The 27,419-nt window shown below is 37.6% G+C and overlaps 1 protein-coding gene across 2 annotated transcripts in view; it reads right to left on the bottom strand.

Moving 5' to 3' along the window:
* Positions 1-4,606: 4,606 nt before the first annotated feature.
* Positions 4,607-27,419, bottom strand: part of LOC135202448 (uncharacterized) — a 36,422-nt gene continuing 13,609 nt past the window's right edge. Inside the window, exons 2-7 of one of the 2 annotated variants that reach the window (XM_064231848.1) lie at positions 21,971-22,098; positions 12,294-12,476; positions 10,332-10,464; positions 8,820-8,959; positions 7,312-7,775; positions 4,607-6,755 (exon numbers count right to left, since the gene is read on the bottom strand). In XM_064231848.1, the coding sequence (XP_064087918.1) occupies positions 6,614-6,755; positions 7,312-7,775; positions 8,820-8,959; positions 10,332-10,464; positions 12,294-12,476; positions 21,971-22,098 (1,190 nt within the window). In that variant the 3' untranslated portion in view covers positions 4,607-6,613. The remainder of the gene's footprint in view (positions 6,756-7,311; positions 7,776-8,819; positions 8,960-10,331; positions 10,465-12,293; positions 12,477-21,970; positions 22,099-27,419) is intronic. The other variant, XM_064231849.1, reaches the window with a different exon arrangement.

Raw genomic sequence — 27,419 nt, 5'->3', positions numbered from 1 at the left:
GAAGTTCGAACAACAGACGGTGAGTCCGTAAATACTGGTAATTAATTGTACTAAAGGAATAAATAAGATATTCTAATTTTTACGGCGCGTACAGCTTGGCTTAAATCCACCACTACTCATAATAACTTATGTATTAAAAAAAAAAACGAAAACCTGCTCTGATTACTTTATACGGTCGTGTGATGCATAGGAAAAATCCTTTTTAATTCAAAAAGATATTGGTATGAACCAACATCGCTTTTCCCCACTCTGCTAGAGTCGCTTATTGCGTGGAATTTGCTTTGCTTTGAAAACTCGGCAGATTTAACTAACCTTGACCGCTTGACTAGGTGACACAGTAACCGAGTTTGCTTGTTTGATTCTGAAAGGCTACTGTTTCTATTTCTTTTTGTAATAATTAGATCCTTCTCTTTATTACCATCGGCAACGTATTGTGTGTTTTTAGCATTATGTTGCTGGTTACGTATACAGCAATGAATGACGAACTATTAGGAACTGAAGCGATTACTAATAAGACAAGTTATCTCTACTGTATTCAATATTAACTGTTTGTACTTCATTCTTTGCTAAAATTTGAAATAGTGAGGGATCCTGGTCAGCGCATTTAGCCTGACGAAAGTTTTTTACAGACATGTTATTCCTTGCAATCCAGCCGTATTTTTAAAGTTAAGTTGAGTCATTGAGGTTCGATATTTTATATAACTCCAAAAAACTCAAGGCTAAAACTGCGATCGGGACTTGCAAAGGAGCATTTATTGTCATGACCCGAAATAGTGTTACCTCTAATTTATATAGATTTGTACGGGTGTTCCACTTGTTTTTTGTGTCGTTTTCAATCACTACGGTGCTTAACGACCCTATCCATGCATCTGTATAAATACAGACGTCCACTGCGTAAACGCATATTCACTGTTTAATATGATTTGTTACGTAAGGGATTAATAATCACCCAAAATGATAAAATTAACATAGTATATGATTATGATATTTCAGTAGAACTTCTGGAAACAGACACTCAAAGATAAAAACTCGCAGTAGCGAAATCTCAATGATGTAGATAATTTCTGTAAAAAAGTAAGATTAAGAATGTCTCGTAACTTCAGCCACAGGAATAACGAAATTCGACCTGCAAAGGAAACACTCAAAGTTACTCCAAAATGAATAAAAAAGAAATTGTACTTAGCTTGCTTTTGTGGGAAGTCACGGTGTTCCGATAAACGACACACGGCCTTGGTCACTCCTTCTCTATTTAGCGGATGACCTGGTTTGGCTTCAGTTTCCCCGTGCGTGCGCGTTGTTTCGATGATTCGAGCCCTTGAAAATCCGATGCTGCAGACGCGTTCGGTTGTTTCTTGCAGTGCCGGAAACGCTCACTAACGATGTTTTCTTGAATGATTCTAATGAGAGACGAAGCTTCCGTTGCCGTAGGAAAAGGCCACGTCGGTTTTGTTCTTGAAGTTATTCACTAACGATGATACTAAGTTGCTTGACGAATCTTGTTTTCTGAAGTCGCTCACTAATGATGATACTAGGTTGCTTGAAGAATCTGCTGCTTTCGTCGTCGTTGACTTCATGATTTATATTCTGTTTTTCTCGTAGGACGTTGTAGAGTTCTTCTGGCTCCGCTGGCCACCAAATATTAGGGCTTGTGCCTTGTATGATAAGGCGCCCTATGAGGTAATGTTAGACTAGCGATAAACTTACGCTAAGTCGGTTGGTATTGCACTTCCATCTTCAATGGAGTGTCTGGGGTTTTGTAGATCACTTACGAAGTCGGTATTATCTTTACGACGATGTGTTAAACTCATGGTTCGGTGAGGTTCTTGTAGAAAACACTAAGTATAAAAATAGATATAATTTCTTCTGAAGTTTTACATGGTGAAGATCAGGTATGATTGTACAAGTCTTCTAATAACGATAGCTTGATCGCTTCTGCCAATGATGATGGCTAATCCTATTCCTCTACATGATAAAGCTTAGGTAAAGAGGTACTGGTTCTTCTAATTGGACGATAGCTAACTCTTCTGCTCGTCTACCATCTCTGTTACAAGTTATGAAGGAACAGACAGTAGTTCGAACATATGAACATACATACCAATGACATAGTTTCATACGAACACACAATCAAATGAGACACGCTACAGATCACGTAGGCGGTAGTTGTCTCAAGCAGGGAGCTTGGACTAATGTTTATAAACAATTGAATGACTACAGGTGACGGCATGTCAACTTAGCCTACATACTTATTGTATACGTCATCTTTAGCGTCTCTAGTCTGATCACATTCCTGCAAGCAATCTGTTGACCTCTTTAGTTTTAGACTTTTATATATATGGACTAACATTCCATATTTTTATTATGTAAATACTTACATCTATAGCATGGCTGGGCACAAGACAATTGATTTGAAATGCAATGCAAACCAAGCAAGATACCGTAAAACATTACGGAGAAGACCTAGACTGTTATATAGGTAAAGAACATTTATTAAATTTAGACAATGTATTCTTTCTGTTTTACTAGATGTGTTACAAGCACTCAATGTAGCTATAATCCATCAGAATTGATATGGTCAAATTCTGTGGTATAACTACGTTTATATCTCTAGCAAATAATTTACGGGGTGTCCATAAATCCCAGTATCATTTTGAGAAATAAATATTTGTAATGGTACTGGGACTTAATGGACACCCTGTACTATAAATGTTACGTATTTACATAAAGACTGCAAACGTTTGCACAGATAATACCGCTTCAAAAACCTGAACTAATATACTACAATCTTTTTCAGTTTTAAAATTTCAAAAAATATGTTGTGTGGACACTAGTTTCGTTTTGCGTGACTTCTTTATTTGGTAAACAAACAAACACTAATTCAAACTAACTTCCGGAGGTTGGAATAACTTATTCCCCGAAAGATGAACGTTCCCAAACGTTTCTCTTTACCGATGATATAGGAATAAAGAATTTAAGTCAAAGGTCTAGCGCTGGGACCTATAAGGTCATTCAGCGGTGAAGGGGAAATTGAGATTAAGAAAGGTTTGCAAGATGTAACTGGAGGAAAACCTTACAGTTGCAATATGAAACAATTGCTAGGAGATGGTGTACAGCAAGATGGAAGAGAGAGAATATGAATGGAGGAGCAGTAAAAGGAATGAAAGTGGCTGCAGCTAGGGACTGAAGGGACGCTGCAAAGAACCTTAAGTAATGCCTACAGTTTGTTTGTTTGTATGGTGTTTTTACGTTGCATGGAACCAGGGGTTATTCAGCAACAGGACCAACGGCTTTACGTGACTTCCGAACCACGTCGAGAGTGAACTTCTATCACCAGAAATACACATCTCTCACTCCTCAATGGAATGGCAGAGAATCGAACCCGCGACCACCGAGGTGGGACGCAAACACCATACCAACCACGCCACCGAGGCGCTTAAGCCTACAGTGCACCACGTGAGGTGCATTGATGGCGTTACCCCACTACGGCCGCCAGTAATATATGCTGTTAACTTTACTTGCTTTCCTTTCTGCTCATTTAAATTTGTGATAGCAAATTAAAGCATCCCTTTTTATACTCACTTTGGAAGCCTACAAACTACTGTTGTTGTTAGGGGGGGGAGGGTTAAGAAAGTCCCATGGAAAAGCCTAAATAGGACTGAAAAAGGTGTTTTGCATTGAATTAAAGATACAGGTATTCTGATAGGATATTTATGATTATTTATTAGAATAAAAATGTAAAAAATAAATACTGTGCATGTTAAACAGTACATAAAAATTATTTCTATTAAAATATAGCGCATTTACTATTTTAATTTTTTTTTAATGAAACAAGGCTCTATTTGACAGTAGATGTTAGCAAAATTTTAATTCATTTGGTGTACTGGATTTAAGCTATGTTTCTTTTTTTATTATTTTGTTATTCCACTAATAACTGAGAGTATTGAATGTGTTTAATTTGTGTCCTTATTGATCCTTGTTGATAGTAAAAATAGTACCAAGTATGAGTATTAATTGTGAAGACCACTTCATTTCAAGTTAGAAATATAATGTTTACAACTTAGACATGAGGGGAAAACCTTGTATGCGTCCCGAGTAAGCTGGAGGTCGCATCATGCCTTGTTTCGTTTTGTTAGTGGTTTCAAGATCTGCATTGGAGGACACGTATTTTATTATCTTCCTTTTTTTTTCTTTCACCATCTAAGCTTTCTGTGGTCTTGCTAATTTATCTTGTTATAATTAAATATGAAAGATACTGATGACGTTGCCATCATTTCTGAAATATGAAGAGGCATAGAGGACCTATATGCCTTTTCACATTTCAGAAATGATGGCAACATCATCAGTATCTTTCATATTTAAAAATTTGTTCAGTGTGTTCCCTTGCACGTAGCTTATTTCCATTGTGCAGTTTGGGAAAGTAAAATCATTAATTTCAGCCATTAACTAAAGGGTGCTTCCCACTTTCTTTACCTTAGCTGTTATTCAGAAAAGGATCAAAAGTTTTCTACTTTTTTAGCCTACTAATCCTTCATTTAATATTAAGGTATGCAATGTCCCAGTTACAGCCTAATACTCATTTTAAAGACTGAGGGTAAATTACAATAATAAGGAATGTATCAAATGAATTCTGTATTGTAAAATATTTTTACAGGGTAGCCTGTCCAACTACTAGGACATGGGCCTGTCAGTCACCTTTTCTAAAAAGTATAATCTTCTTGATGTAAATACGTACTTAAAACTAAAAATAAATAAATATCGTAACAATAAATAACAAGTGTTATTGCCAAAGCTGCGAAAGTTAATGGAGGAAGGTACAGCACCGTCTTGGTACATTTTACGAGGTGTTCCAGTGTACCTATCTGTACCTCCGTGTTACCAAAGCATAAAGAAGAAAACTCGCAACAAAAATTTATAGTAATGTATGAGGACACTTTGCAATTACTGATCATAATGTACGTATATGAATCTAGCTTTGATATATTTAACATTTTCAGTGAAAAACTGTACGATGATCAAACATTAAAACTTAAATCACATGTCATGAGACTGACATATACTAAATTCATTGTCCTTGAAGAGAAATGTTATGAATGCAAAAGTATTACATACTCTGTATATCAGAAAATATGATGCTCATTAATCCCATTATCACAGGCTGTTAACAAAAAAATATTCAGGCTGTAAAAAACTCTTGAATCAAAACTCAACAGATTACTTAAAGTTTAGGAAGTATGAGTCATCAACAGAGCAAATAACTTTGTGACAAAATATTACAAATAACATAACAAAGGGGCATTATCACATTCAACTTTAGCAAGTGACAAGAAATGAAAATTTTTCCCCCTTAGAAAGAAGAAAACTTGTGTATAAATCATAACTTTTGACAAGTGGCTAAAATCAGAAAGTAAGTTATGGTAACACAAAGCTAATACATTGATAACCAGTAAAGTAGCTTTATAACTACAAACTGGAATTTTCATTAAAAGTTAAAAGGTACAGTATAAAAGTTTTTCCAAACTTAAAAAAAAATGGAGTGGGGAACTAGAAGACTGACTGTATGTGATATAACAGTGCAATTGTTAGCTAACTTCCTCAGACTAGGGATTTAAAATCACAATGCATTTCTCAAACTGAGGATGAACTGGAAAATTGTAAGCATAGTATTGTAGACAGTTGATTACACATACAGTGAAAGACTGATAATCATGCTGCCACTGAACATCACAATATCAGTGTTACATTCTTAACTAAATGGCTATGACAACCTGAAGTAAATATTTCTCAAATGCAAAACATCAAACAATTCTTCAGCAATTTTTTTGATCAGTTTCTGTCAGTTTTGATGAAATACTCAATGTTCACTGAGTCTGACATTACAGTTAAGAAATTTTTTCGGTCTCTAAATACTACATTAAAATCCTGTAACATTTCTTAGGGCAAACTTGATTTTGAATTTTTGGTGCTCATTTGAGAACATTATTTATTGGCTCTGGTGATCATATGTGATAAATATGGTATATAATGAGACAATGAAAAACAAAATAAAATATTTGTATATATGAGATACTGAAGCCAATAAAAGGCTGTTTTGTTTCCTCAGTAGATGAACAGCTCAAGGGACAAAGAGCAGTTTTTTTCCATACAATATGACCACTATAAAATATTTACATCTTAAATTCTGAACCGTATCAAGATTGTGGATTAAAAGCACTCCAGGGCATTTGACAGGCTGATTTCTCTCTGAACAAATGCCAAAGACAATTATTATAAACCTGAGACCAAGAAAAGGCACTGAATTGTGACATTCTCTAAAAGGTCATGGTGATATTTGGTCAATGTTGAATAACAGCTCCCCAGCTGGCTATGAACTGGTGAATCACAAAATTTTTCCTGCAGTTTTGGATACAGACTTGTAGCCTGGCACATTCAAAATATGAATGAACTGTATGCATACCATATTAGTGAGAAGACAATTTATCAGGCCTACAAATCTTGATTTTACGATTGAGGACAGAAATTTATCTGCTGTATTGTAACTCTTCTCTTATACTGTCATGTACCTCACTTCATAATCTCTGAAGAACTGAGAATATTTTTACGCTTCTCTTCTCCAATTTCATAAACACTTTTGGGAGTCACTGTTTGTTTCCTGGACGTCTGTTGCAACAACTGCAGGAGTTCCTGTTATCACAGATGACACCATTCCACGAACCTTGCGACGGGCACCTTGACCAACGGGCATGCCATCATCGGAGCTACTGGAAAATTCAACACTCATCAGGATAATTATTTTTATGGAAGGATATTCCACAATACTAGGAACTGTTTGGAAAAATAAATATTATTGTGGAATTTCCATTACATAATCAAGTGCGATACTGCACTAATGTCTTAGAATTATCATCATTACTATTCAAAACATGCAAAACACTTATAAGAAGCATAGCCACAAACTTGCATGATCAGCTTTCAGATTGAAAGGTCAATAAGTGAAAAATATTTTTAAGAGCAAGGAAAATAAATAATACAAACATTTGACTAAAAAAATGACTAATATGCCTTCCTGTACTTGAAAAGTCAACAGATGGCAATGTAAACTGTTTTTTTTTATAGTTTGCTTAATGTCAAGTGTTTCATCAATGAAACTCATAAAATCTTTCAGAGAACTATTTCTGAAAACTGAATACTGTATAGTGCATATGCAATGTAATTTTACTGAACTCTTAATATACAAGAATGCATATACATACTATCATAAAAATGTCGAAATTACATGTAAAAATTTGCAGCACACAAGAAGGTAAAAGAGCCTACCTGTCTTCAAGTGGATGATCCGTTATACTGGACTGGTCATTATCCAGTGAATTTTGATTATCTGAACCTTCATTCTCCAGAGGGACATCATTAAAATCTTTCTCAGGATATGCCTCTGGGATTACGTCATCAGCAATATTTTTCCCTGAGACATGTGCAGGTCCACCATTGGCATGTTTTCTTGAAGATTTGCGCTTTTTAATCTTACGGGACGGAGCAGATGGGACGTCCTCTTGAAACGAAGGATTTCCAATGACTACAGACTCCTTCTCTTCCTTCAGTCGACCGAAACTGAAGCCGTGATTTTTTCCTTTGCCGGTGTCAACGATGTCTTCATTGCTGTTCATGTCAATGACTGTGCTGTCTTTATTCTCCCCACCAGTATTTCCACCATCAGTTTGCTGTGTGTCATCTTCTGGCTCATCAGGTTTCTCCTTCTCTGTTTTGTCAGACACTGCATCCATCTGCAAAGAATTTTCTTGTTACAAAAAAAATCTGCCTATTGGTATGAAGGACTCCCTTAAAGCTTATGGGAAAACATAAGCAGCTATTTATCAAAAAACATCTTTTACTAACATGTAACCTAACCTCATCCAAGTCTTCTTGCTGATGTAGCAAAAAACATGTTATAGGTCTCTGAAGAAAGTACATGCACCCAGGTACCATGGATTGTAATATATCCTTGGGAAATACATTTCCCTGATGACATAAATGCATATACTGCATGAAAACAGAAAGAAACTTCAAAATTGGAAATAATGTCTTTGGTAGCACATGAAGGCATAAACTACTGGACAATGTATGTAGCCTTTCATACCTGTGGGTACATGCTATCCACCATCACAGGTAGTGCCATTAACTAATGATATTGTAAAAGCAACTAACAACTAAGTCATTAAAAAAAAAAAGTGGTAGGCTGAAACAGGATGGATACTAATTTTCAGTAAACAATTTTCCACAGTTATTCGTCACCTAATGTGACGACATGGTTTTCACTATTCATATTTATGGATTCCTAAACAAATGCAGTGATGGCTGTTCTTCAACAAGAATTCAGTCTCCTCATTTAAGCTATGGGGAGATATAGGCCCACAGAAATTATGAAAATGGAAAAAAACTGCAATATTGTAAGCCAACTTACAAACACAAAATGTTTTGTTCTTAAACACAATTTATTCTTGTCATGAAACTTCAGTACTAATATTCATATTTGCTGCTTACATATACAGGAAGTTTCCGAAGCCAGCTTTACCAACACTTGAATTCAAAATATAATAATACGTACAATGAAAAGTGATATGTAAGTCAGTAGTATAAACAAATGTACACCTGTAAAACACATTTTCCTTAAAAAAATACACTGTTGTATTCAGCTGTTCTGGTAAGAACTAAACTTAAACCAACAAAAAGAAAACCATACCTTCCAATAAATGAAACTATGACCAGTAGAGGTTAGGTTTGGTTAGGTTGGGATAGAATTATAACAGTAATATGCAATCACAACTTACCTGATAGGGCTGTGCTCCAGGAAGTCCAACTTCCATAGAGGTCACCAGAGCCAACTGGTCGATTTCCAGCTTCTTTCTGCGATAGAGGTAACAGCCTCCTCCGATTAACCCTGTGGCTATTGCTATGAGGAACAATCCACCTGAAATACATACCGTAATAATAACAGGTAACAATGCTGAGCCAGGAAGGAGCTGTAAGATTAAAAATACCTTCAATTCATTTTTTTGCTGGTTCAGCTCAAAGGACTGTTAAGAGTTCATGTGTGGCTGAAAACAAAGCTAACTTCTTGTATAAAGAAAATATTCTATTATTATTATTATTCAGAGGATGAACCCTATTCATGTGGAACAAGCCTATGGGAGCCACTGACTTGAAATTCAAGCTTCCAAACAATACCAGTGTTCCTTCGAAAGAAGTAACAGAAGGTAATAGGAAATACAGAAGGAAGAGATCAGTTATTAGAAAAAAAAATGAACAAATCAATAAATTAATAGATAAAAATGTAAGTGAATGATAAAATATAAGGAGAATTGTTTTAGGGTGGTAATGCAGGACTGTAATAACCACAATGTCCTCAAAACTTCTCGATTTCTTTGCACTTTTTTGGATACACTTGTCACTACAAAGCCTCAGATCAAATGGATGAGAATATGAAGAAATTCTGACGTACGTAGCCGGATTCGAACCCCCATCTGGAGTATCTAAAACAAGGTTTGAATCCTGCTATGTACATCAGGATTTCTTCATAGTCTCCCAATTGGATGTTACGCTTTGCAGTGACAAGCATATCCAAAAATTGTGAAGAAATACAGAAGTTAAGAAGGCAAAATATGACTAGTGGATTCTTTCACGACCATCTGTGAAGTTCAGCATTGCATTATCTCATAATAAATAACATGTTTACCTGTAATGTCATACTACATCAAATTATTTTAAGCCTCCCTACCTATCTTTTCCAAATTAATTCAGACTTCTACAAGCTCAGTTTAAACTTGTGTGCTAAAACTACCTCAAATCACTCATCAAATTTGCGTACTATAAACAATGCATGATACTTATTACTTTTGAATTGTAGCTGACAAAAATATTTATAATACGACATCTAATCACAATCACCAACATCTAAAATCCTAAACATTCTTCTTCTTCCGGTTCAGCTGGCCTTATGCCAGCACAGGCTCCAGCTCTCAAAAAAAAAATTTTTTAGGCCTTTCAAAATAGGAACATAGAATTTAGTCCAAATGCCAAGCACAGGGACCCATGAGGTCATTCAGCGCTGGAACGGAAATTAAGAGTAAAAGGTTTGAAAGGTGTAACCTCGCAGTTGCACTGTGAAACTGATAGGAGGAGTTGGAAAGAAAGACGGAAGAAAGAGAGTACTATGAACGGAGGTACAGTAAAAGGAATGAAAGGGGCTGCAGCTAGGGGCCGAACAGACGCTGCAAAGAGCCTTAAGTAATGATGGCACTACCCCTTTACAGAGATTCCAAAATAGGGCTAGGGCCACTCACCTACGATCCAAGGGATTGGATCGTTACCGATCTTCATGAATCGACAATCTTCAGTCGTGTCGATGAAGATCGTGTGGTTTAGAAATTCTGCTTCCTCCCATTCCTGCGTCTTCAACTCGGCCACAAACGATGCCTGAAAAAGTTGGTTTTAATTACTGTCTTTCTAGAGGACTGGAAAATTCGGGGTTTTAATTTTTGTTTTTCAAGTGAACTGAAAAAGTTGAGGAATGAAATATCAAATCCAGACCTATGGCCAAGTGCTGAGACCTGTACTGAGGTTATTCAGTGCTGGAAAGGAAATTGAGAGCCATGAGGTTTTCAAAGTGTAACAGGAAGAAAACCTCGCAGTTGCACAATGAAACGAAAGTGAGGGGATGGTGGAAAGTAAGAGGGAAGAAAATAGTAAATAATTGTTAGGAGAGGGTGTTCAGTAAGATGGAAGAAAGAGAATATTAAATAATCATTAAGAGAGGGTGGAAAGTAAGATGGAAGAAAGAGAATATGAATGGAGGTACAGTACAAGATTCAGCAAAGAAGTTTAAGTAATGCTTATAGTGCACCACGTGAGGTGCACTGACGGCACTACTCCCCCTATGGAGAACTGTTCATAAAAATATAGCTTTCATTACATAACTATATTTATCTTTTAAGGCCATTTCTAGAATAATCAACAGCCATGAAATTGTTTTGGATTACAGGAATAATTTCCAAATTTACCTTTATGAAAAATTACGGGTAAAATTAATGCAAATGATCAGTTCTAAAAAAAATTAATAATTTCACTATGTCTAACAGTGACCACAACTGAACAATTAATATAAGTAAATTGGAGACACATACAATATGTTACCAGGTCTTATAAATAAACTAAAATATATATCACTATCTTATGACAATGCAATTGTAATATTTACATAAGTAAATCTAGTCATTCACAATACATCCTCACTTAGATATAAACTTTAAAAAACTGCCTCCTCTCTTTAAAAATAACTACCTCTTAAAAATCTACCTCCTCTCTTAAAAAACTAATTCATCTCTTGAAAAACTACCTCCTCTCTTAAAAAAACTACCTATTCTTAAAAAATAAAAACCTCCTCTCTTAAAAAACTACCTCCTCTTTTATAAAACCTACCTTTTCTCTTAAAAAAAAATAACCTCTTAAAAAAAACTACCTCCTCACTTATAAAAACCTATCCTTTCTCTCTAAAAAAAATTACCTCTTAAAAATAACTATCTCCTCTTGAAAAAAAACTACCTCCTCTCTTTAAAAAATTACCCCCCTCTTTCAAAAAAAATCTATTTCACTTTAAAAAACTACTTCATCTTTAAAAATAACTACTTTATCTTTAAAAAAAACTACTTCCTCTTTTAAAATAATCTCTTAAAAAACTACCTCCTCACTTATAAAAACGTACCTTTTCTCTTTAAAAAAATTACCTCTTAAAAAATAACTATCTCCTCTTGAAAAAAACTACATCCTCTCTTTAAAAAATTACCCCCTCTTTTAAAAAAACAAATCTACTTCATCTTTAAAAAACTATACTTCATCTTTAAAAATACTTCTTCCTCTTTTAAAATAATAACCTCTTAAAAAACTACATCCTCTCTTAAAAAAACTACTTCCTCACTTATAAAAACCAACCTTTTCTCTTTAAAAGAATTACCTCTTAAAAAATAACTATCTCCTCTTGAAAAAAAACTTATCTCCCTTGAAAAAAAAACCCCCTAAAAAAAAAACCTCCTCTCTTTAAAAAATTAACCCCCTCTTAAAAAAAAAATTCATTTCATCTTTAAAAAACTACTTCATCTTTAAAAAAAAACTACTTCCTCTTTTAAAATAACAACCTCTTAAAAAACTACCTCCTCTCTTTAAAAAGAAACTACCTCCTTTCTTAAAAAACAACCTCCACTCTTGAATAAACTAACTCCTCTCTTAAAACTGAGGCCCACTCAACTCACCTCAATTGCGACGAAGGAAGAGTTATGCATGTTGAACTCTCTCTCGGGGACGCGGGCGTACAAGAAGACGGGGGCGTGAGGAGCAGGGGGCAAAAGCAACCCGGGTATAAGGACTCTTTCATTTTGGTTCGTTGTGACGAAGGTGTACTTCCAGCTGTGCTTGGTGCTGTTTGCGTACTGGAACTGAAGGGAAAATGAATTACGTTATATTGAATACGACGAAGTCATCCATGCCTTCAAATATATCTCCATTGCTTGCCCTAATGTACAGTATGCATTCTAAGATGAATGGTCATCAGCTCTTTAAGAATGTTTTTTTACATTTTTCTTACGTAAAAACAACTTTTAAAGAATGTTATATACCCTCTTCCAGCATTAAAACGAATGTTGAATAATGTTATCTACACTCTTCTAACATTACAACGAATGTTGAGGAATTTTACCTACACTCTTCCAACATTATAAAGATATTGAAAAATTTTACATATGCTCTTTCAACATTGTAACGAATGTTGAAGAACGATATCCACACTTCCAACACTAAACGAATGTTAAAGAATGTTATCTACATTCTTTCAATATTAAAGCGAGACTCTTGATGGCATTAATTAACTAGAAATAAGCAAGTTCTGTTTTGGAGATACGATTTAATACCAGGACCCAAAATAGAAATGGATCGCTAACAGGCGTGTGACTGGCAGTGTCTGCTCTTGCAAAATCTAGTAATTATCGAATTGCCGGCTGCAATAGCGAGTTTCAGGTCTTCTGTCTATACTGCAAGCCAGAGGTTCATATTGCAACTAAGGAAATATAAACGCTAAGTAGTGTATAAGTCTATTTAGATTGCAGGCAAGTGGTTCATATTGAATTTAGAATTTACAATTAGTAGGTGGTTCACGATATCATTTCTGGCAATTATTCAATCGTTCTTCACTTCCTTGAGGCTTTAGATCGAGCATGTTAGAAATCTTTTTTAAACCTTGCTAACTCGGTAATTTGTTCTTATTTTTTTTTTTATCTTTCCTATTGACCCCCCAGGATTTTAAACTAGCCAGGTATGTAACCACCTTCGCGGAGTGTTTAGTACAACCTCGTTGAGGACGACCGTAAAAACATAAACAAAAGACCGTCAATATCACAAATGATCCTAAGAAATATTAGTTCTAGATAATGACTTTGCCGGGAGTCACTATCTATGCAAGATTCGTTTTCTTTTCCTTTCACGATATTGACTTTAAATCACTAATGTCCATTTGATTACCGTCATTATTAATTTTATTAAAATCACAAAGTGGAACGAAGTAGTTACATTATCCAAGTGTCCTGTCTTTCGAGTCATGCTATAAGTAGATTCACATCAGCCGTGCATCTGATGTCTAGGCCCGTCCCTTACTACGCTCCTGATTAGCTGTTGATAAGCCAATCACAGGGCTGGAAATTCAGTCTATCGAGAGAGTTTACATAAGTAGGATGTATGTCCCTCCCTCACCTGAGGGATACTTTTGAAAGACGTATCCCTCAGGAGAGGTGGAACATACATCCTGCCAATGTGAACTCTCTCTCAAGAGACTGAGAGTTTCCAGCTCTATGATTGGCTTATCAACAGCCAATCAGGAGCATCGTAAGGGACGGGGGCTAGACATCAGATGCACGGCTGATGTGAATCTACTTGTTATTTTTTACAGTTTCTGTGAGGTAAATTTTACATCCGATACCTCACACTGATCGTCAAGTCTTCATGGCTTTCAACCGTTAATGAACACTACAGATCAGTGCACTACAGATCTTGCACTGAATTCAGAGGTGACCCCTGCATATGACACTCGGCCTGAAACTCATTGTCATTAGCTTTTTCCTTAAGGGTACCGTGTTTTTAAAGCTATCTTTACCAGAAAACATAAAACAAATTGACAATCATCATTAAAATAATTGATGGAAAAACTGAAAGTTGAAATATAATAATTGATGCTAAAACTGAAAGTTGAAATAAGACGTCTCCAGTGTCCACAACATTAACAAAACAAGATCACTTCAATAAGGAGATAGTGACTCAAAGGACAAACTTCACAATAAAAACACACTGAATTCTCCAACTATCCCCAGACCAAGAGGCCAAGAAGATCCCACGAATTAAATTTTCGGTACAAAACCCTCGAATTTTCAAACCTCTCTAGGTCCATGACATCCACCAGTAACGAACGTCTGCGAGGAGACGGAATGGAATATAATATGCTAAGCACCAAGCACTGGGCCCCATGAGGTCATTCAGCGCTGGAAAAGGAAATCGAGAGCAGGTAGGTTTGAAAAGTGTAACTATGAAATAACTATCAGGAGAGAGTGGATAGCAAGATGCAAGAAAGATAATATGAATAGAGGTACAGCGAGGGAAAGAAAGGGGTCGCAGCTATAGTAGATTCACATCAACTGTGCATTTGATGTCTAGGCCCGTCCCTTACGACGCTCCTGATTGGCTGTAGATAAGCCAATCACAGGGCTGGAAACTCTCAGTCTCTCTCGAGAGTTCACATGGGTAGGATTCATGTTCCGACGCTGCAGAGGGATGCCTTTGAAAGAGGTATCCCTCAGGAGCGATGGAACACAGATCCTACCCATGTGAACTCTCTCTCGAGAGAGAGACTGAGAGTTTCCAGCCCTGTGATTGGCTTATCAACAGCCAATCAGGAACGTCGTAAGGGACTGGCCTAGCCATCAATTGCACGGTTGATGTGAATCTACGTACTAGGGTAGATCATCACAGCAGGCCACGCAGGCCAGCTACCATCAATGCAAGCCACCCTCCGAAAAAGTACATTATAACGCGTCCTGACACCCGAGATGGGCATCAGTCGCGAGTTGTTGTTGGTGAGAAACGGAGCTAAAGACCTCTACTCTCCTTTCGAAGTAAGTATTTTCCCCAAAGTTAGAAATTAAGGCCAAATTTTAAGATTTAAACAGATTTAAACAGAGGGTACTGAAAACGGTCTCAAACGTTGTGGAAACCTCACCAAACGCGTTCAACATTTTTACTTACAACTCGAGGTATTTAGAAGATTGACGCCATCTCGATGTTTACGGAGTAGCTTGTGTCAATAAACTAACCATTTCCTGTGATAAATCCGCACACCACTTGTACCCACAGACGCTGGAGCACTTTTTATCACAACAATCGAAACACGATTTCTCATCAACAACAAGCCAGGCGTAAACAGCTGTTTGGGGTAGAAATGATTTACGAGAAGCGTGCTCTTGGCTAATTTTTTAAATACATACGTAGTAAAACATCAATATTTTACATATTTATGATGATTAATTTGAAAATATTCGTTATTGAAAAAGTAACTCGACTCTGACTCAAATTTAAGTAATTATTTTTCTGAATTAGAACGTTCTTTCAAGTTCTGTATTATGACGTCACGACATCCTTGACTTTCGTACCTATTGTAAATAATTGCTATACTCAACTGTCATTGCAGAACAGTTTACCAGTTATTCGTGCAGATTGTTATCAGCTATACATGTAATTGTTATAATCGTAATGCGCATATATATCTTTATTATTTACTTTTTGGATATATGAAGATGTTTTACTGCTGGATTATCGCCGTAGTGTGACGCAATCGTTTTCGGTCCATGGGCCTCTGTCTGTTTTCGCACCATAAGAAATTATGGGGCCGAATTTGCAATGACCAGAAAGTCGTTAAAAGAGGAAAGTTAGCATTGAGGGGCATATGTTTTGACTGAGAAAAATACAAATTTATTCAATAGCTAGCTTGTAAAAAAATACTTGGTTATAAAAACTTGATTGACAACTAAGCAGCCATGTCTACTATGGGTTTCAGAGACAGTGCAAGCACGTTTTTGGGCAATACCTATTTCTGTAACGAACACTCGTAACAGAGCGAGATTTTTCTTTAGTGCATTACCCCCAGTGCCGTAATTTATAAGGGTATCGTGAATCACTAATCGTAAAGAATAACTACACTTGTCCTTGTACTAATAGACCAAAACTCCATTATCCAGAAATGGATAGGAACACACCAGTAAACAGCTCCACCTACCCTCTCCCCCCACCCCCCACCTCCACCGCCACCCCTGTCCTTCTTCCTTCCTTCACCTTCCCTTCTCTCTCTCTGAAAGTTGTTGCAGTTTAAAACTTATTTTCTATGATTTTTCCATCTATCTATCTAATAATAGTAGTTTACATTGGTGGATATATCTAACGATTCACTCGGTTGTTACCTGCCCATTGACCGATATATTTATACACTGATCCACTCAACTCTCTCTCTCTCTCTCTCTCTCTCTCTCTCTCTCTCTCTCTCTCTCTCTCTTCTCTCTCTCTCTCTGTTTCTTTTATCGTAATTCGAAAAATGAACAAGAAAATATATTTCATACTTGTATAGCATTAATTAAATACTTTCAAGTTTTTAATTCAGTCGTAATGATGAATGTAGGTGCATCTCTACTAGTGCTCCGCAAAAATCGTTTAAGCAGGACATAGGTATGTAAAATTTAAAAAATGAGAGAGAGAGAGAGAGAGAGAGAGAGAGGAGAGAGAGAGAGAGAGAGAGAGAGAGAGGACGGAATAGGAAGGGACATTAAAATACCTGGAAATGAAAATCCCTATAATCCAATAATTATAGCCTCAGGGTTTGTCTCGAAAACCATTCAAAGGTCTGTCACACAAGTGTAAAGTTGTTTTGAAAATTTGGCACACATGTCTCCTCATAGCGTATAGTGTTGCTGATGAATGAGGTTGTGTTGTTTATTGTTAATTATTAACCTCCTATATACCCTACATGGTTGGGGGACCCTTTGTGAATGCTGGTTTTGTGTTGGGTAAATATTTTGGAGAGAGGTTGGGAAGGAATCAACCTAGCCACCTGGGGGGGCAACCAAGTCCTTATGGGTGCCGGTCCCAAGCCCGGATAAATAGGGAGGGTTGGTGTCAGGAAGGGCATCCGGCTGTAAAAATCTGTGCCAAAACCAAAAATGGAATGAAGCCGAAATATGGAAAGAGGTAATGCTAGGGCGTACTCCGTAAACGACGCACAGAGACATCGCCCTAACTCTGTGGTAAGGCGAGGGCTACTGCATCAGGAGCGGGTGCAGCTAAAGAAGCGAGCTCACATGGGTTCAGAGTATGTCAGCTAAATGTTGGGTCCATGACTGGGAGAGGTAGAGAATTGGCTGACTTGATGAGAGAAAAGAAAGTAGATGTTGTGTGTGTGCAAGAAACGCGGTGGAAAGGAAATAAAGCTAAAGAGTTGGGAGATGGATATAAGCTATTATTATAGTGGAGCAAATAAACAAGGTAGAATGGAGTTGGCATAGTACTGTCTAGTGAACTAAAGAACTCGGTAATAGAAGTGCATAGAAAGAATGACCGTATCATCAGATTGAAGATATGTTATGGAGGAGAGATTCTGAATATTATAAGCGCATATGCACCACAAGTTGGTTGCACAGAAGAAGAGAAGGGAAATTTCTGGAGAGACATGGATGGAATAATGCAAGAAACTGGAAGAGCATGAGAGGGTGATAGTTGGGGCAGATTTGAATGGCCATGTCGGAAGTGAAAATGAGGCGATTGGGCGGGTGCATGGGGCCATGAATGGGGAGAGAAACCCAGAAGGAGAGAGTGTAGTGGACTTGCTGGTCATTCGACATGGCAATAGTAAACACATTTTTTGAGAAGAAAAGGGAACACCTAATAACATATAGGAGTGGGGGAAGATTCTCCCAGATAGACTATTTCTTGTATAAAAGGATAAATCTGGTGGAGGTCAAGAACTGCAAAGTTATTCCAGGCGACCATGTAGCCCCCAACACAGGCTGCTATGTATGGACTTGAAGTTGAAAAGGGAAAGAAAAACCAAAGCTAAAGGGATAAGGAAAATTAAATGGTACGAATTACAGAAGGAAGGGGATAAGAAGAGAGAGTTTAAGAGGAGGGTTTTGGAGGATATTGATATAGGGATTGAAGATGTTCAAGAATGGTGGGCACGAAATGCAGCAGTAATAAGAAGGCATGGAAAGGAGCTGCTAGGAGAGACATCTGGTATCATATGGGAAGAAAAGGATAGTTGGTGGTGGGATGAAGACATTGAGAAAGTAGTAAAAGATAAGAAGGAGGCAAAGAAAAGATGGGAAGAGTCACAGTCAGTGGAAGACAGAAATAGGTACAGAGAGAAAAACAAGGTGGTGAAAAAGGTGGTAGCCCAAGCTAAAGCAAAGTCGTATGATGATGTGTATAATGAGCTGGGGACAAAGGAAGGATTAAAGAAGATGATGAAGCTATCAAAGGCTAGAAATAAGAGCACCAAAGATATAACACACATCAAACAAATAAAGAATCAAGAGGGTGTAGTGCTTAGAAAGGAGGAAGACATTGTGAAGAGATGGAAAGAATATTTCGAACAGTTGTTAAATGAAGAAAATAATAGACTAATAAGAGAGGATGGGCAAGTGAACATTGGCATGGTAATGAGGTTTTCTAGGCAAGAGGTACTAAATGCACTGAAGAAGATGAAGAATGGGAAGGCAACCGGACCAGACATGATCCCGGTGGAGGCATGGAAAGCATTAGGAGATGAAGGAGTGGATATACTGTACGATCTTATGATAAAGATCCTTGAACAGGAAAAGATACCAAATGAGTGGCGTGGAGTATATTGATCCCAATTTTTAAAGGGAAAGGCGATGTCCAAGAGTGTGGTAATTATAGGGGCATTAAATTGATGTCCACACTTTGAAGATACTGGAAAGGATGATAGATGCTAGACTGAGAGAAGAAGTACAAATAGGTAAAGAGCAGATGGGATTTATGGAGGGAAGGGGAACAACAGATGGTATATTTTGTCTGAGGCAAATAATGGAGAAATTCGGGGAAAGACAAAGGGACCTACATATTGGTATTCATTGACTTGAAAAGGCTTATGACAGAGTCCCGAGACAAGAGGTATGGAGGAGCCTGAGGGAGAAGATGGTGCCAGAGAAGTATGTGCGATTGATACAAGAGATGTACCGGAATGTATTTACCGAGTGAGGAGCAGTGTTGGGTTGGGGAGACAGAAGGTTTTGAGGTGAGAGTAGGATTACACCAGGGGTCGGCTCTGAGCCCATTTATCTTTAACATAGTGATGGATGTTATAATAGAGGAAGTAAGGGAGACAGTACCATGGAACATATTGTATGCGGATGATATTGTTCTGTGTGCAGAGAGCAGGGAAGATCTGGAAGTGAAATTGGAAAGATGGAGACAAGTACTGGAGGACAGAGGAATGAGAATAAGTAGATCCAAGACAGAATATATGTGTACCACCACTGAGGGGGATGATAGAGAAAGTATTCAGCTTGGTGGAGAGCAAATAAGGAGAGTTGATAAGTTTAAGTATTTGGGATCTTTTGTTAACGCTGGAGGAAGTATGGAAGAAGAAGTAAAACATCGGGTACAGGCAGGCTGGAACAACTGGAGAGCGGCCTCGGGAGTTCTTTGTGACAAAAGAGTGCCGCTTAGGTTAAAAGGAAAATTTCACAAGACGGTGGTAAGAACAGCAATGCTGTATGGTACGGAAACAGCAAGCATGAGAAAAGCAGAGCAGAAGAAGATGGATGTGGCAGAAATGAGAAATGCTTAGGTGGATGTCTGGGTAACAAGAGTGGATAGGATCAGAAATGACTACATAAGGGGGTCAACTAAGGTGGTGGAAGTATCAAAGAAAGTGCAGGAGGGGAGGCTGAGATGGTATGGACACCTGTTGAGGAGAGATGAGGACCACGCTGGGAGACATACTATGGGAGTGGAGGTGCAAGGAAGAAGAAAGAGAGGGAGACCAAGAAAGAGATGGAAGGACTGTGTGAGAGGAGATTTACATGAGAAGGGAATTGATGAGGCAGAAGTGCAAGATAGAAATAGATGGAAACGGCTCATCCGAAACGCGACCACCCATATAAAAAATGGGAAAAAGCTGGGAAGAAGAAGAGGTTGGGAAGGAATCCGTGCGTGCGCTAATTTTCATCACGAAGACATGTTTAAACAATAATAGCCACTTGATTTATGTTTCATTTTTATGACAATTTGTGTGGTTTATGTATGCTCTAATTTTTAGTTTGAAAAATATTAAAAAAATTTTCATGCACAACAGTTTATATTGCAGGTAATAAATATTATATTAGTTAGTAATAACGAACATTGGGTACATCACGTAGGGCAAAGGGATGGGCCCACTTGCCCCTCACCCGGATATCGTCATTTCAGCGAGTGAAAATATGGCTCAGGTTTACTATGTCAACTGAACGACTTAAGGAGGTTACAGATTCTTTAGTAACGAACATTGACTCTCCAAACTGGGTATAAGACTATAAACAAAACGTTGAAATTGGTGAAATTAGGCTATGTATTGGAAGTATATATCATAAATATTAAAGCAATTTTATCATTATTGCATTACTATGACAACTAGAATTCATGGAAACAGTTTATAATAATGGAACGGCGTTATGTGTGAAGCCTCCACTAATGTGGCAACGATGATTTTGCCATTCTTAGCATGCAAACATTAAAGCATGCAAACATTAAAGGTTACATTTATTTCTGGCATACGATTATTTAAGAAATTCAAAATACTAATAAAGACTGAAATCAACGAAAAGTGCTAGCAAAAACAAAAAAGCAACGTAGTCGTTCTCTATGCACTTTTCCGTATTCGTTCCTCTATGGTTTTCGGCAGCCAGATGTACGAAAACGTTAGAAACATTTGATTTTGTTTTATCTACGTTAGAAATATCTGTAATTTTTCGGGTAAGTTTTGGGTTGCAATAAAGGATAATATACATGAATTAAATCAAAATTTTTAAATAACAATGTAAATTTAAACTAAATAACGAGTAAGTAAACAGTTTAGGGAATAAAACTTTGCAGTTTCGTCGTCTGTCGTCGTCTGCTGTTTGTAATTGTGTTTATGGCGCGCGCGCTTAGAAACCAGGAACAGCAACGGGTTTAAAGTGCAATGTGGAGTGAACTGAGCCACCAAAATGTGTATAATAACAATCAAATAAGCACTGTGGAGTTTCAGTTGTGATGGCAGTAAGGATAAAAAACCGCCGATTACAAGGTAAGAAATGAATTCAGTTCCAACCATAACCCCGGGAATAACAAGTTTCATACTTTCACTAATATAGGCAACAAAATGTTGTTTTATTGTGCTGATTACAACTGCAATCTTGAGTAAGATCAATAAACGTTACATATCATAACGCTAACATTGTTCAAATAGAGTGCTGGGAAGGCTGGGGAAAGATGGTGTCCGTCACTGATGAGAACCGTCCATGAAAAACGTAGCCGCCATATTGGATTTCAAAACTGCTTTGAAAACATTTATTTTACGAAGAGCTCACATGCTTATTTTTAGTTCGTATGGGGCTTTCATATATCACAAAAAAAAAATGTGACGAAACTTCAGTCTTTTAAATGGTATGCTTAGAGTTGCAATTGTATTCATGTTTCACCAATTAAATATCGAGTGAATAAGACCCGTCTACCGTGATGAGGGTTTGGCCTGTACTGATGTTTTCCCCCTATAGTGACCGAAGGGACGCGGCAAAGAATTTATATAGTAGCGCCTACAGCGCACCCCGCGAGGTGTACTGACGGCACTCCGAAACCGCCAACTCACCGACACCAGGAACGTGACGTCCAAGGGGAGATGGCAATGATTGATGATGGCTGTGGCTTCGATGTGCTCCTCCATGATGTCCAGAGTGCAGGAGGCGATGTAATTGTTGAGGTGGCAGACGCTCACGACTGAAATGATATGAAGAAGAATCTCGCTCAATATACAGTTTGATGTAGTATTAGGCTAAATAAAATCAAGCTAAAGACGTTTAAAATTTGGAAAGGGGGGAGGGGATCCAGTTAAAAATGTAAAAATAGTACGAAAGAGAAATGGTATAAAGTAAAATTGTTTCAAGTAAAAAAAAAAAAAAAATTACACTTCGCGCCAATAATGGTGTGCGCGGAACTGTGTTTGAGGAGTGAGCGCTCAGGAATTCATAGGAACCAGGAACGCAGGAACTCGTCTGAGTACAACAGGGTTCTGGAGTACATACACTTTGAAAGTTAAAAATAACATAAGGAGTGACTGGTCGTATTTTGAATTAACTTAATTATAATAATAATAATAATAATCCCATTTCCAAATACGTAACATTAACAAAGAAGTCACCAACATGTGTTCACATTGTATAAAACTGCGGAGATCAGACGAAGGAGCTGTTAAAAATAAATAACTGGACACGACAAAAATAAATACAAAATTAGTGCCGCTTGTTAACCGACATTCTCTGTGCTCAGTTCGGTTAACCGTTAACCGATTCTACAAAATAGCAAAAGCACCTGACATACTGTCGATAATCACGGGGCCGAGGAAAGTTCGGGATATGTCTGCCATGTCTGCACATAAATAATTTGGTAAATAAAAGTTGTAAACACGGTCTGTTAAAATACTGGTGTACTGCATGCTTTCCCGTCAAGGGGAACCACTGGCAATGACGCCATTGTAAATGGTCGTCACTGCTGGTTGGTTTATTTGGTTAGATTCCAAAGGTCCATACTAGGCCTACTATAGTCTTATTCAAGCGTTGGGTAGAGTCCAGTGGTCCACACTTGACTTCTAGTTCATTTCACACCTCGCCAACACATGGACTGCTATAGGTCGAAGGTCCTTCCTGGCATAGGCCTACTTATCGCAGCGTAACTTATCAGGCCCCAGCTGGCATAGGCCTACTATTGCGAAGTAACTTCTCACGGCCCAGCCGAATAGCTTTCCGTACTTTTCTACTTTTCATTCCTACTTAGCGACTGAACTTCTTTAATTTCTACCTAATGTTAACGACAATTTTTTTGCCTTCAACAGTCTGTTGAGATACGACTCGGGGGTCTTCACAAGCAATTAAGTCAACACATTTTCAATTAACGGCGTCTGAAACTCGGAGAGAGAGAGAGAGAGAGAGAGAGAGAGAGGAGAGAGAGAGAGAGAGAGAGAGGAAGCATCAACAATAAAACTCAGCAAAACTCCACCCGTAGGCCATCCGCTCAGGCGCTCACCCACTCACACTCACTCATTATGGCTCGCTCACACATGCACGAAAACTTGGCTGACCGAATAGAGAGAACCGTTAGCCTTCATAGCTTTAAGAGTTTAGACCAAGTAAATAAAATACTCTCTCTCTCTCGTGCGCTACCTTCCTGAGAGAGAGGTCACAAAAAAGAACTTTATTATATAGTAACAATGAAAGCAGCTCTCTCTCTCTCTCCAGTTTAAACAGAAATACTATCGCGCTTTGGGGGAAAGATTCCTAAGAGAAAGGTCAGAAATAAAAAAATATCCTTTATTATATAGTAACAATGGAGGTATCTGTCTGTCCGTCTTTCTGTCTCTCTGTCTCCCTCTTCTCTCTCTCTCTCTTCTCTCTCTATCTCTTCTCTCTCGTCTCTCTCTCTCGTCTCTCTCTCTCTCTCACACTACTCCTCTCTCTCACACACACTTTTATATATATATATATATATATATATATATATATATATAATATATATATATATATATATATACAAACACATATATAGTATACTGTGTATGTTTATATATATTTATAATAATTTGAGTTTGAAAAGGTATAAGAGACCTGGCGTGAACTCTAAACATACATACACAACTTCCACAAACATATAAGCCATTCCTTTAATCAAACAAAGACTTTCTGAGGTCTCAGCACATGCAGTAATCAACAATAAACAATCTGAACCATATAAACAGGCTTTCAGGGGTCCAACAATAAACAACTTGCGTCGAACAGACACCAAATTCCTCAGCCGAGAGTACACCACTTGAACCTTGCCAACTTAAGCATAGAAGGCAAAGCAGGTCACAAGGAAGAGCGAATCCCATGCCCCCACACAAAGGGCATCTTCAACCGAACGGTCTCTCTGCCTGGCTGGGATGAAGGTCACGATGGGGGAAGAACAGGAAAGGCGGGGGAGGGGGAGCGGGTTCGACCTCGTGGAGGTGGAAAGGTCAACCTCGGGGAGGTTGTTGGAAGAGGCCATTTCTCTTTTTTTTCCTCAGTGGAGCGGAATGCGTAACGTCAATGCTGGGCATCGTCGAGTTTTGAAACTATAGTAGCTCAAGTAGGTTATTTGGTATCATGAAATTTAAGCAGTCAAGCCAAGCGCTTGGGCACGTTAGGGCAATGAGCGCTTAAGACGCTGAAAAGAACGAGTTAGAGTGGTTGGACAGCGTGATACAGACAGTGCACCACGTGAGGTGCTCAGGCGGCCCTGCCCCACTACAAGGGCTTAAGTAGATTAAGCTGGTTTTGTGTCAACACTGAGAGCTACTCCTGGCCGGCAAGATACGAATGTATTCGAAATAGAGCGAACTTCGAAGAGTATTAATAATGACGTTCAAATTCCCAACTTTCAAGGCCGAGTCACATTGAAGAGCAGACTAAGGAAATGCCATTGGGTTATACCAGAGCAGTGACCTCTAAATATAATTACCACGCAACTAACAACAGGTTACGTAGCCTTTGTAGAACATGAGACTACGGGGACTGAACTGAGTAAAAAGATATAGGTGTAGGCTAACTCTCGATTAACGTTTAGGCCTATATCCAGAAGATAAACCCCTTAATCAAATGGAACAAGGCCCACTGACTTGAAATTCGAGCTTCCAAACAATATATAAATTAAACTTTAATCAAAACGACGTATAAAGTTGTCCAAATTCTTCAAAAACTCAACCGACATACCGCCTACACGCACCTGAAACTCACATCACCAACGAACAATATAAAAAGGAACAATACAGAAAACGGGAAATAGAAGGAAGGAATACATTCTTCACACGCCATGATTTTCGAATTCTTCAGGAGGACAAAGAACTCGGAAAGGATGAGAGAGAGAGAGAGAGAGAGAGAGAGAGAGAGAGAGAGAGAGAGAGAGAGAGGGAGGGAGAGGGGAGGGAGGGATGAGAGAGAGAGAGAGAGAGAGAGAGAGAGAGAGAGAGAGCATTTGTTGCATTCCACGAGCTCTCCCGTCCATGGCAGGAAATGTGTGACTGCTTTTGTTTTGAACTATCATTCTTCGTTCTTTCATTTATTTTGGTTGTAATAAGCGAGCATCTTTCGTTTTCGTGAGCCTTTTAATTCAATAAGCGAGAGAGAGAGAGAGAGAGAGAGAGAGAGAGAGAGAGAGAGAGAGAGAGAGAGAGAGAGAGAAATATAATTTTTAAGGAACAACTGTCACAACTTATCTTTGGTGAGTTATTATCAGAAAGTAATTGAAAAGAATAGCTACTCTAAATCATTACTTAATATTGTCCACTTCACTATTCATTTTGGTTGTTTAAATATCTAATAACAACTCTGTTTTGGATCTATTTTTTCCCCTTCTTTCGACAACGTTAAAAAAAAAAAAAAGTCTTAACTAACATCAGGTTCAGTAGTTATTGTTGTCCCTAACGAAAGCAAGGTATAATATATATAGATATATATATATATATATATATAATATATATATTATATAAATATATATGTGTGTGTGGTGTGTGTGTGTGTGTGTGTGTGTGTGTGTGATGTGTGTTGCCACATAAGTGTCTGGCCAGTGTTACTCATAATGCTTCAGGCAAGCACTTCGTCCACTTCCGTTTGGACAACACTATTTTAGTCTGGCAACGCGTTTGAATCTAAACAAGAAAGTAAACACACGGCAGATAACGAAAGACTTAAATACTTAAATACAATCCACGAATACGTTGAAAGTAGACATAGAAAAGTAAAACTCGTTGAAACAAATGTGATTATGCAGAAATACGATTACTTTGTTTCATGGGAATTAAGCATTGGATAAAACGACTACTACACTGAAAAAGTGTCGCAAATAAACACACTTAACAAATTAATATATTTCACCCCGCCATAAATTAGAAATTGATTGTAAACTATGGTTTATTCGCATGAAGAAAAATATTCAGTTTAACAGGCAACTGTATTATCAAAGATAGAGATGATTCGTACTACATTTGAAAAAGATAATGTCGGCTAATTTACACTGTATAAACACGATATCTCGTTGTAATGTCATTTACGCTAATAAATTCCAATTCAAATACAACAGCTATTTCTTGCACATAATCCAGGCTCTATAAATGAAATTTATGACCAAGTGAGTACAAATTAAGGTACAAAGGACTGATCTTCACACATTTCTCATAAGTTAAAAAAAGAAAGAAAAGACTGTCACTATTGTAGCATTTGTACTGTATCGACAAGAACTTCAAATCCAACTTATGGATTAAGTGGAAATTAAAAATGCACAACTTATTTGTACCTTATAATTACAGCCTTGTGGAAAAAGTTATAACTGAGATTGAAAAAAAAAAAAAAAAAAAAAAAAAACGGTTTCCAAAGGAGAACTTTGAAGTCTGTATGATTACGAACATACAACCGAAAGTTATAACTTAGGAAGTATATATAAATACGTATAGATCAGAATCATTTTGAATTTATTTTTTATCACAGATTTATCCAGAACCAAAAGTTCGTTATGGCATAAGGCCAACTAACCAACAAACAAGAATAAGCGTCCAGTGAATTGATGTTTGGGAAAGGACGCCAGAATGTTTAGACAAGGGAGGGGAGGGGGGGGGGGGGCAGGACGCGGGGGGGACCCACATGGGGGATGTCAGGAGTGGCAGAGCACAACTATCCTACCCACCCACACCTGCAGCCTGGGGCAGTGCGACGGTCGGTGACGTCACTTCCTGCCGCAAATGGGAGACGTTCTGTCACTAGCAATTTAGAAAAAAAAAAATGTCGTGAGTTGCACATTTCACGAGTGTATTTTTATTAACAAATAATACTGACAATCTAAGTATTATTATTATTATTATTATTATTATTATTATATAGTAAATAAGACACCTTTTTCGCGCGCAGTATATGACTGAAGTGATAGATGCATCCGCTGCATTCAGTTTATTATATAGTTTTTATCTTTCTAAGAAAAACAATTCCAGAAAGACGACGATAACTCTATGTAAATTGAATGCAGATGATAGTTATCAT

This window comes from Macrobrachium nipponense, chromosome 30 (assembly GCF_015104395.2).
Source record: "Macrobrachium nipponense isolate FS-2020 chromosome 30, ASM1510439v2, whole genome shotgun sequence".
NCBI classification, from domain to species: domain Eukaryota; kingdom Metazoa; phylum Arthropoda; class Malacostraca; order Decapoda; family Palaemonidae; genus Macrobrachium; species Macrobrachium nipponense.
This window is presented reverse-complemented; position numbering and strand designations above follow the sequence as displayed.